Below are 12,234 nucleotides of genomic sequence, written 5' to 3'. Positions count from 1 at the left end.
AGGGGGGTGTCCCCGGGGACGCACTGGTACACGATTGGCCCCCGGGTCTCCTTTACGCTTTTCCTCCTGTTCCACTAATTCCCAGGTTCTTGCAGAAAGCCAAACAGGACCATAATACTGATAGCCCAATTCTGGCCTCGACAAATCTGGTTTCCCTTCCTTCAATCTCATCAAGTGGAAGAACCATGGATGCTGGATCCGGAGCCAGACCTGTTGACACATTCGTCGGGAGTTGCTCACACTTTCCTCAAGTCCCTCAAACTGACAGCTTGGCTGCTCCGCTTCCCATCTTAGCCAGGTCAGAGTTACTATCCCCTGCAGTACAACAAATTATTGTATCTTGTCACAAACCATCTACAAGGAAATTGTACAACAGCAAATGGAATCGTTTTGCGCACTGGGCCTCCAAACAAGGTATAGATCCATTTGGGGCTCCAGTACACAAGATACTAGATTTTCTTACCACACTTTTTCAAGAAGGTGCATCAACGTCCACGATAAGGGTTCAACTGGTGGCTATATCCAGTTTTCATATAGGCCATGAAGATGGTTCTCTTATGTCCCACAGGCTTTGTAAAGCCTTCATGAAAGGTACCTTTCACCTCCATCCCCCCTTTCGTAATCCAGTAGCCCCTTGGAATCTTAATCTCATGCTGTCACAACTCATGTTGCCCCCATTTGAACCAGCAGCCACAACTCCGTTAAAATTTCTTTCATGGAAAACACTTTTTCTGGTTGCCATCACTTCCACCAGGAGAGTTTGAGTTGCAGGCTCTATCTATCCGACCCCCGTACATGATTTTTCATCCAGATAGCGTAACCTTGCGCACCAATCCGTCCTTCCTTCCGAAGGTTTGTTCGATTCAAAACATCAATCAGTCTATCGAACTACCTACCTTCAAAAACCATTCCAATAAGTTAGAATACACATTGCACAAATTGGTCGTTCACAGGCAAGTGAGATTTTACTTACATAGGACAAAAGAATATAGAAAGTCAGACCAACTATTTGTCTCATATGCTGACCAAAGGAAATGACTGGCAGTAACGAAGGTTACCTTATCCAAATGGCTCTCAGATTGCATACATTTTGTATATGCTGAATCGAAACAGCAACTCCCTTTCAAACCCAGAGCTCATTCTACAAGGTCGATCGCTACCTCTTCAGCCCATACCGCTCGTTTGCCTTTAGATACCATTTGTGCAGCGGCAACTTGGGCAAAACCACATACTTTTATCGCCCACTATAAACTAGACAAAAGCTCCAGGGACAGGGCGACGTTTGGTTCCACTGTACTCAGGAATGTTCTCCCTTGAGCCACCCAGGAAAAAGCAGCTAGGGACGCTACTCGTGTGTAAGAACAAACGGTGAGATTGAACAATTTCACATTAAGAAGTTATGTTCTTACCATAACGTTCCATGTGAATTGTTCATCTCGCCTTTGTTCTTACATTCCCCCCCTCCATCCCCCGTCCTGCGGTCTGGGAGAATGGGTTCGACTGAATTCCTTTTCAGTCTTTTCTAGATATTGTTAGCATTCAGCTTATTCTTGTACATTAGTAATGGCATCTTTTCTCCTCTATTTGAGGGTAGGGTTCCAGACAGTGTGTAGTATCTGTTTCTAAGTGTTCAAAGCACAGTTCTAAAGGGATTCTTCTGGTATAGCAAACTAGATCTGAGGGTTAGCACCTGAGGATCATGGGATATTACTGTGCCTCGAGCTTTCTCGAAGATGCGGAGCTGGTGATGCGGCCGACTCGGAGCCGAGGATCGGCTCCGAACCCGTGTGTAAGAACAAAGGCGAGATGAACAATTCACATGGAACGTTATGGTAAGAACATAACTTCTTATTTTTGCTAATGGAAAAAAGTTTGCTGTCTTTAGTATCCTTTGAAATGTATACCTATATAGCATTGTGAAGAACTGGATGCTTCATTATTTAATGTTATGGTAAGTACCTCTCACAAAATATGTTTTAGTGGCAAGTGGGAACCTTAAGAATTAACTTCTTGCCGTCCTCGCTGAAGATTTATGACATTTCACCATACATTGTAATGTTTGCTGCATTTTGGAGCATTTTTTGAATGTAGTGCCTTCTACCATCATAAAGCAAGATACTTTTGCCTCTTCACAGTGTTGATGAAATGCCTTTCGTTACTGGAGACAATATTGATACATCTAGTGACATGGTGCTGGCACAAATGCTGCAGATGGAGTATGATAGAGAGTTTGATGCACAACTAAAGCGTGAGGAGAAGAAATTTAATGGAGACAGTAAAGGTAAATTACTGAAATTTGTGAAATAATGTCTTAAAGTTATTTGTAGCTTTGCTTAACAGATGTATTTCATTCTGCTTTTTTTTCCAGTGACTGTATCCTTTGAGAATTACAGAAAACTACAACCCTTTGATAGTGATAGCTCAGAGGACGAAGTAGACTGGCAGGATACACGTCATGACCCCTACAAAGCTGGTAAAACAGAGCAATGTTTATGTGCTGTAATATATTGTATTCAATTTTCAGAAATCATTTGTTGGGATTTCAAGAAAATAAGCATATGCCGTTCATGTCCATATTTTAATAGGTTCATAAGTAAGTACTAGACTAGCTGTCCTTAAGGGCCTTTTTAAGCATAGCCAGTTTACTTTTTTGTGCTCAAAATAACCTATCCCATTGGGTTATAGATGGGCCTTACCCATCCTATGGTTGATAAATCTGTAATGAGAATAACTGGGATCATAACATAGACGATTGAGGGTACCCGTGCATGGGATAAAACATTTAGTAGCTGCCTCAATCCATTAGAAATACAGGGGGCAGTTCTGGGGTAAATTTTCTGTTTCCCATCCATAGATCTTAGTTGTGCTTGAAAATGGACAGAAGTGAACTTTGTTTTATCTGGATGGAGCCTGCTTCATTTCTAGGCTGAATGTTCCCCGCTTTTTATGGTCTTAAAATGCCTTTACTCCTGTTAACAAGGAACATTTTTCCACAGCATTGTGCTGTCCATTGAATTGCACTTTTGCTGATGGAGCTACAGGGCAACCATTTTTACAAGTGTGAGCTTATGATACCACATTCTGAATCTTAAATGTTGAAAAGAAACATTAAAGAGCATCTCTGTTCAGTTTTGTGCATGTACTCATGATTTGAAAGACTTCTGTTATCCAGTGCTTAAGCTTAGATTAAGCCTTCAGATATAATAGGCACCTGCCTGGTATTTACTGATTTACTTCATACTGTTATCACACATTGTGATTTACTGAGCTTTTTTTTGCCTTGCTTGTCTGCTTTTTAAGAAAGGTCGCCATTAGCAGTATCATTAAAGTCATAGACTTCAGAGACAAAAAAAAAACATGGCTATGCACTGTCTTTTCATCCATGTCCATCTGATCCAACTTATTGTTCCTCCAGTTACTTGTTGGATCCAAGCTTGGGAAACTAGTGCTCCAGCTGCAGGCTCCTTTAAATCTTTTCATACCTGTAATTCACCTGTAGGTGAAGTGCCTCAAATTGAATTTGTTGCTTGATGATTAAAAAAAGAGTGAGTGTTACAGAACCCATAGAGAAGGGTGAAAGATCCTACAGGTCCTTTGGAGTTAACAGCTGGAAGGTGGATGGAGGGAGGGTTGTCATATCTGACAATCCTAGATGAAAAGATCTAATGTTATGTTATATACATAACTACCCTGTCCTAGTCATCCTGTCCATTTGATCCAACAGAGATGGTTCAGAATCCCCAGCTACTGTATATCTGGGTGGAATCATGACAGGCGATCCTTAAGGATGTTGGCTCCGACAGAAACTCTTGTCCTTGAAATTATATCTCGTATGTAATGATTTGCAAATGTAAGCAGCATTAATCAAATTGCAACTGCACATATTTCACCAACTGAAGAATCCCTTAAGAAGGTGGCAGAAGTAGCCAGTGACCTTTATAAAAATGAGCCTTAAGTTTGTATGCTAAGGAATGGTTGTTGGCAGAATACGTAAATGTAAAAGTCAGAGACCGAGAGAGACATCTGGATGAAGTGACCTTGGAAAGTTTAGAATCATTCATTTTTAAGTCTTCATTCAGTGGAGGTAAAACCTTAGGTGCTGATTAACATCTAATATTTGAAGTATGTAGTCTCTCTTGTTTGAATGATTTGGGGAAGACGTATGTCAGGTGAGTAGACCAATCCAAATAATTTTTGGATGCTAGTTGAAGAAGGAGAAGTTTTGTGCATAACGAGATTCTGTCCTTGTGAAACACTGGTTTGGGAGAAGACAAGGCATACAAAGTATAGTTATGTAAGTAAACTTACCATTACAGTAGAGGCGGAAATAATCTCTGCTTCAGTAGTCATAGCCATATGGGTTGTATCCCGCTAGGGTTATAACAGCCAGCTTCCAAAACTTTAGGGCACCCTCCATATGCCCAGATTGTTAGCCCAATCAGACTAAAAAGACTAGTATGGGCACAAAGAACTTCAGAGCTTTCATGCCACCAAAGAGAGGGAGGCTAAAGGCCTGACAAGGACAGTGCTAGGAAAGTAAACATAAGGGTTTTCACCCTGGCTTCAAAAACATATAATAGTAAAGGGGATGGAGTGGGGGATCAGCTACTGCATCATGGTTCAGAGTACACTCTAGCACAACTTTAGGCATAAATGAGGGACTACTTCTCAAAGAAACCCATCCTTTGTTAGAAATGAAATGGGGTTGATCCGTCATAAGAGCTTGCAACTCAGGTGCTCTTCTTGCTGAGGTCAGAGCAATGAGCAGCACAGCTTTCCATGTTAAGGACCTTAGGTTAGCCTGATCATCTGGTTCAAGTGGAACAAGAGTTAAGTTTTTCTAACATAAAATTAAGATCCTAAGGAGAAGCCACCTGTTTTCTTGGAAGCTTGATATGCAACACATTCAAAAACATTTCACATGAGATTGCAGTGACAGAGGGGTATGCATGGGCAAACATGCTGAAATGGCTGAGAAGTACACTTTGATAGAGGAGTGAGATGGGCTAAAGGATAGTAATGCGCACAAATGATGTAGAATGTGAGCAGCACTCTCTCTGAATGGGTGCTGGTTCCTATCTTGATACCAAATATAAAACCTTTTCCATTTACTAATACATGATTTTCTAGTAGCAGGTGTTCTAGCCTCCTTTAATACCTGCTGCACATCCTCAGAAAATATTTGCCTAAAAGGTATTAAGATTCTCGACTATCCATATAGGCAGTTGCATTTGTTTGGGATTAGGATGTATTAAACAATGCTTGTCTTGTGTTAGTGTGTGCAGTCTGTGAAGAAACTTGTAATTAACCCTCACCATTCCCAAAAGAAGGGAGAACCATTGTTGCCTGTGCCAAAAGGGAATCACCACAGTGATCTATGCAGAGGTCTTCTGAAGATTCAGAATGATCCTGGATATTAGTGGAAAGGGTAAGAATGCATACAGGAAAATTTCTGAGCAAGTAGAAGAAAAAGTATCTGTCGTTCAGGCCTTCTGGCATGGAGTCCTAGAACAGAATTTTGCCAACTAAATGTTGAGTGTAGACAAAAAGATTGATTTCAGCTATCCTACAACTGGATCAATTCCGGGAAGACCCCTCCCAATTAAGTTTCCTGTCAAGGACTGATGTTTTTAGCGTAAGGCATATTTTGTCTGTTGTGAGTTGTTTCCTAGTAAAAATGCTCCTCTTTGGAAAACTTTTTTATTGTTTAAGTTTTAAGAACTGGAAAGTGTTTTGAAGGGAAGAAAGTGAGTTTGTTAAATCCCAGAGTACACTTCATTACACCATACCAGCTTTTTTTTTTTCTGTCTGTGCACTTTAGAAAAGGGTGTTAAAGTTCTAATGGGGATTTTTATATACTGTGCTGCAATTTTGAAAGGGAACTGTGTGAGGTAGTTTAAGCATGTATTCTTCTTGTGAACACATGTCTTGACGACTTGCATTCTGGCTGACTCATTCCAGCAGTGCTTGCTGGCAGTCTTTTTTCTGTGTTGCAGCTTAAGTACTTCAGTCCTGATGGCTGTTTTCCTGTGGTACCTAAAAAGAAAAAACAGATTAAGGAGCTCTTGCCTTCACCACAGGCTCAGACAGTGCCTTAGCCATTGGAGGGTGAACTGTTGAGCCAGTGTTGGCTATTTTCATCTATTTCGAACAGATGGGTTGTCAGATCTGACCTTGACAGAGTGTGTGTGTGTATATAAATATATAATATGTGTGTGTGTGTAATATATATATATATAATATATGTGTGTGTATATATGTATGTGTGTGTGTGTATGTTTGTATGTATATATATATATATATATATATATATATATATATACATACACACACGTATGTATTTTCACCCGTCCACCCTCAACCCCTTTTCCCATTTCTGCACATGGGCTCGGGGTGTAACTTCACAGTGACGATCATCTAGCGCTAAGGTTTACATTGCCAGGTAGCTAGCCCTGCTGCTGTAGTTAATCTGTACCACACACTCAGACCTAGGGCCAATTTAAACTGTCCAGTCCATCTGCTTAATGTCTTTGGAGTGTGGGAGGAAACTGGAGCAGTTGGAAGAAGCCCACACGTACATGGGGAGGACAATGCCGACTCTGTCCGTAAAGTACCCCGGCTGAGAATCGAACTGAGAAACCTCTTGCTGTGAGGCAACAGTGCTACACAGTATACTATATGTATGTTACATCTGTTACATATTTATAATATATATTTTGTTTGCATTATATAGGTCTTGTATATGTATTGTGTGTGCATGCATGTAATATATGCACACACATAAAAATATGCAGAAATATAGCTTTTATAAGTTCTCTCTGTATACTTCAGAAAAGGGCCTTAAAGTTCAAATGGGGATTTTTGTATACTGTGCTATATAGTTTTTATGTGTTGATTTTTCTTTTTAAGTATAGCAGGAGAAGAAAGAAAAAAAACTGCAGTCCATTCAGTAATTGCTACAACATGGCAACGATTAAATATAGATGAAGAAATAGCAACTAACACTGCTTGGGAGACTAATGAAAAAAAAAAATGAAGTGAAACAATGTTTAGAAAAAACAGTGCATGAAGTTTAATAAAAACAAGGTGAGCACTTTCACAGAGGTTTGAAGAAACGGTCTTTGTACTGTGAAAGTGCTCACCTTGTTTTTATTAAACTTTGTGCACTGTTTTTTCTAAGCAATGTTTTACTTTATTTTTTTTGTTAGTCTCCTAAGCCGTGTTAATGGCTATTTCTTTGTATTGAATCACTGCCATGTTGTAGCAACCTTTACTCAATGGACTGCCGTTTTTTTTTCTTTTCTTTCTTCTTTTGCTGTACCTACAAAGAAAAAGCAACACATATAAACCTATAAAGCACAGTATACAAACATCCCCATTAGAACTTTAACTGTTGTTATTAAAAAGCTGTAAGGCTAAGCAGTAATTACGATGTAACTTTTGTTATTAAAAGGCTGCAGTCATCAAGTGAAATAATCCTTACCTGTTAAATAGTGCTTCTGAATTGGAAAACGAGTTTAGCTGAGTTAAAATAAACCTGGATAGCTGATAATTTTTCTTTTAGTGCATGCCACCGTCTGGCTCTACCCTTTCCGTTCACCCTTGCTATGCTTGGGCTCACTCCACTCCACTAACTTACCCCCATTTCCTACTAACCCCTGCTGTGCCTAAATTTATTTTAAACTAGCCACTACCACAAGCCCTGTTACCCAAACAAACTAAATTAGATCACTTATAAATAGTACTAATCTCCTGCTTATAACAAGATAGCAATAATACTAATTAGTAATACTCTCCTAACTATTGAAATACAGCAATACATGTACAAAAAAAAATCTTTACTATCACTACCATTTAAACAAATCCACATGAAACCCATCAATGTTACTGCAGTAATAGTCCCTAACAATAGCAGCAAACCTCACTTCATACCACAGTTGTATTAGTAGGTCACCAACCCCTATAGTACTCTATTCCCCTATCCAGTACAGATAAAACCTTTTAAATACTGAAATATCACTCTCAATCTACAAAATTACTTATATTGATCAGATTACCTATACTATAATACCACAGCAGAACAGTCCCAATGTCTCACTGAAATATAACACAGTCATAGTAAAACTCCTCAAGACCATATCATACATCACCTCACAATTAACCCTTAGCGGAGCTATCCATCCAAACCTTGGCTCCAGCACCAGCCCATTCCAGCAAATTCCCCAATATGGCAGCCATAGTTTTCTAAACCCCTCTCAAAAAAGGATCTGACTTCCTATTATTAAATTTGAACATTAGCAGTATCGTTAACAAAACCGAAGAACTTCATGCCACTCTCACCCACTACTCCCTAACAACATCGCTCTGAATACTAAAACCTAGTTAAAATTAGAAATTAGTGATAATGAAATTCTACCTCCAGGTTACAGTATGAGTTGGGTAGATAGGCCAAAAAAAGGATGGGAAATGGCCATTCTGTTGGAAACCATCCTTGTGAAGTTGTTTAATCTCACCGTTCATTCTTTGGGTTTGGAGCCGATCCATCGGCTCCGATACAGCCTTTTGCAAAGCTCTAGGTTTACCAGTAGCTTGAGACCAAGCCCTTTATCCCATGATGCACTGCTGGAATTACTTCTGGTCTAGTTTGCCGCGGCACGAATCAGAGGTTCCAGTTTGCTAGAGCCATTTTTGTCTTCAAATAAGCGTTTTTCACAAGTTATTTCTTACATTTTTCTATTATTCTATAGTTAGTAGAGTAGTTGTATAGCTTAAACAAGCTCCCCTTTCCCTGCTATTATCTATATAGTTTAGTTCTTTAGTAGTTTAGTAGTTTGTAGTGGCCTCGTGTTCGGCCTAGTATTATCTTGGATATATAACATTTTGATAGTGTTGGCCCCCTTTCTTTTGGGCATTTGTTTATAGTGTGTGTGTGTAATTTGCTTACAGATATGTCTATAAATTTGGTTGTTTGCTAGGCTTGCTCTGCTTTTAGCCTAGGTGTGGTCCTATTTAGTATTTCTGAGTGTTTCTCATTAGGCTTTGTGTGCATGTTTGCTATTAAGCCTAAGGCAAAAAAGTATAGAAAATGTTTGTTGTTGTTATTGGATTGTTTAGCCTAAAATATGTCTGACGACAAGGACAAGCACCCAAAGTCTGGGTTTAAGAAATGCCCAGACTGTGGGCAAAAGGTGTCTCTGACTGATGGCTACGTTCAGTGTGCCTGTTGTTTAGGTGCAGTGCATTTGCAGGAGTCATGCAGCATTTGCCACTCCTTTTCTTCAAGGTCTTATTGGAGAGGAAAAGGAAGCTTGTTACAGGCTTGCTGAAGCATCCTTTTTCCGAAGTATTGAGTGAGCAGGATGGGGCCAGCAAGTCCTCCAAGTCCTCTTAAGTCTTCGAGGGACTCCAAGGAATCGAAAGCATCAAAAAAGTGTAAAAAATTAGAAGATTCGGGGACATCGGCTCCACGGATCTCGTAGCAGAGTGTCTTTTCGTTTTGGAGCTGGCCCACAGTTCTGGAGCTGGTATCTGAGAGACCTGCATCTCCACTCCTTCAATCGGCACCGTCGGTGCACTCCTTCAGGTCTTCTTTCAGCCTCTTGGATTTGGATATGGACCGATTGGTGCAGAAGCTCTTACGGGCACCAGGCTTTGCTAAATTGTTGTCTGCTCTGACCCTAGCGTCGGAACTGAAGACCGCCATCCCGGATTTGACTGCTCCTCCTCCAAACTGTTTTGGACCTTCGGAGTCGGAGGGGGCCGACCTGTTGATTGTAAAGCCTTTGGAGCTGAGACCTACTCTGGTTTCCTCGGTTCCATTTACTCTGACGTCTTTGGCACCAACCGGGGACTTTAGGAGCCGACACTCTCCCGTCGGGTCCAGGGAGGATAGTCGCACTGACTTGTCGGTGTCAACTCTTCCTCTCGGGGCTTCGGCTCAGATGAGCTTGGTTCCTACCTCCAGCTCTAAGCCCACGGCCTCAGTGCGGGATCTGCTGGCAGGTCCTTCGGGTCCGTCCACTCCTTCTCATTGGAGCCGTGATGCCTTCGAAGCCATGAGGAGAGCCTTGTCCCCAAAGACTTCCTCGACACCAGGTCTGGCTTCCTCTTCCCCCCCAAAGCACCTGTGTCCACTTTTGCTTCCATTGTCCAGATTAGGCGTAGAGACCCTGAGCCTCGGGTAGCCCCCTGCTCTTCCGAGACCTCCCCTGAAGCTCCCACTGAGGAGGTTCCCAGGAAGAGATTGTGCAAGAGGAGACACTTGGACTCCCCACAGGAGTCTTTGACATCTGACACTGACTTGAATGAGTCAAAAGGTTCCCCCTCGATCCCCCTCTGAGGATATCTCCTTTGCGGAGATACTCAAGATCCTTGGGCAGAGGGGTGATTGGCAGTCCAAAAGCCCTACTGAGGGCAATTCAGTTCTCCTGAAGGCTTTCGAATCTCAACCTTCTACCTCTTGGATGTTTCCATCCTTCGACGAGCTCATGCAACTGGTCTCTCTGAGGGTGTGGGAGTCATCGGAGTCCATGGAGTCTGTCTTTTGGAGGCCTAACAAATTTATTTCTGCCCCTGTAGGTAAATTCTTTTTGTCCAAAGGAGTCCTTGTTGATGCCATGGTAGTGGAGGCGGTCACCAAAAAGGAGATGTCTGAGACTTCCTCGTCTATCCATCCTCCTAACAGAGAGTCTAGGATCATGGATAGATATGGGAAATGCATGTTTAGTTCAGTGACTTTTGCACACCGATCCCTGAACTATTTCACCCATTTCAGTAGGTTGCAAAGAGATCTCATTAAGGAGCTGGGAGATGCTCTTCGGGGTACTGTAGCTGCAGGGGCTTACGATAAAGTTGCCGCCCAGCTTGCTATCCTCAGTTCCATTGTGAACTCGTCCTTGAGTCTCATATCATATGCAGCTGATGGGACAGGTAGGGCAGCGGGTACAGGAATTGCTCTCAGGAGGCATTCCTGGATGCGCTTGTGTTCATTCGTGGAGCCCTTTAAGTCTTCATTCGTGAACACCCCTTTTGATGGCTCATCTCTCTTTGGGCCTAAAGTGAAGGAAACGTTGACCAGGTGTGAACAGGAGGGAAAGACTCTGTCTGCTGTCAGAGTCCATTTTTCCACCCCTACTCGGCCTTACCCCAAAGAGGAGGAAAGATATGGTTCCGAAAAGCCCAAGGAGCCTTTCAGGACACACATGGCAAACCCCACTCTAGAGGAAGGGGTAATAATGGAAGACGCCGCCCTCGCGACAGAGGGGGTCCACAATACCAGGGTGACAAAGATCACTTCTCCGGTCACCTCTACCAGCACTCCTGAAAGGAGGCCCAACTGTTCTGCTCTGGAGGCAGTCTGGGGTCGCTTGTCATTGTACCCAGACACCTGGCAAGATTGTACCCAGCAGTCGTTTGTTAAAAGTATTATTTCCAGAGGGTATTTCATACCGTTCTTCACTCCACTCCCACCCGCAAGGAGTATCCCGGACGTTCCATCCAGTTACAGGGAACAAGCAAACTTTAGAGGTCCACAAGTTGCTAGAAAAAAGTCATCCAGCCAGTCCCAGCAGACCAAACAGGATCCGGAACTTACTCAAGATTCTTTTTGTTTCCAAAGAAAACAGAGGGGACTGGAGACAAATTTTGGACCTCAGCAGACTCCAATCAATTTGTGAAGAAAGAGATGTTACGGATGGTCACGCCACAGTCTATACTTCCCTTTTGGGAAAGACAATTGGATGTGCTCGATAGATCTCAAGGATGCGTACTACCACATAAAATACTACCACATAAAAATGGCCAGGCTATCCAGAGATTATCTGCATTTCTGGCTGGGAGCCAATGATTATCACTTTCGAGCCCTGCCCTTTGGTCTCCCTACAGCCCCCAGAGTGTTCACCATATGCATGGCAGTGGTCACGGCTCACTTGAGGCGTCTAGGATTCCAGGCGTTTCCGTACCTAGACTATTGGCTCCTTACCACCACCACCACCAGGCATCAACTGATTCAGGCCAGGGAATATACTCGGACACTCTGCAATCACTTAAGCATTACAGTCAACTCAGAAAAGTCTGCCTTGTCGCCATCGCAGCATATCGTTTTTATAGGGGCAGAGTTAGATACTTAAACCACCACTCTAAGACTACCAATCGAGAGAGTCTTTCTTCTTCGCCAGCATGTCAGCTCATTGGTATCAAAAGACAGAACACCAGCCGCAGAAGTTCTAAAAGTAT

At 42.2% G+C, this 12,234-nt stretch overlaps 1 protein-coding gene across 1 annotated transcript in view; it reads left to right on the top strand.

Annotated features, from left to right (window-relative positions):
• The window catches only part of RIOK3 (RIO kinase 3), a gene marked incomplete in the record, with an annotated part of 1,226,621 nt that overhangs the window by 143,326 nt on the left and 1,071,061 nt on the right, over window positions 1-12,234 (top strand). Inside the window, 2 exon segments of the mRNA XM_044065363.1 lie at window positions 2,136-2,281; window positions 2,369-2,473. Of these exon segments, the coding sequence (XP_043921298.1) occupies window positions 2,136-2,281; window positions 2,369-2,473 (251 nt within the window).

The sequence above is a fragment of the Protopterus annectens genome, chromosome 3.part0 (assembly GCF_019279795.1).
Source record: "Protopterus annectens isolate FY-2018-M chromosome 3.part0, PAN1.0, whole genome shotgun sequence".
NCBI classification, from domain to species: Eukaryota; Metazoa; Chordata; order Ceratodontiformes; family Protopteridae; genus Protopterus; species Protopterus annectens.
The sequence above is the reverse complement of the archived record's forward strand: the minus strand, read 5'-3'. Positions and strand labels throughout refer to the sequence as shown.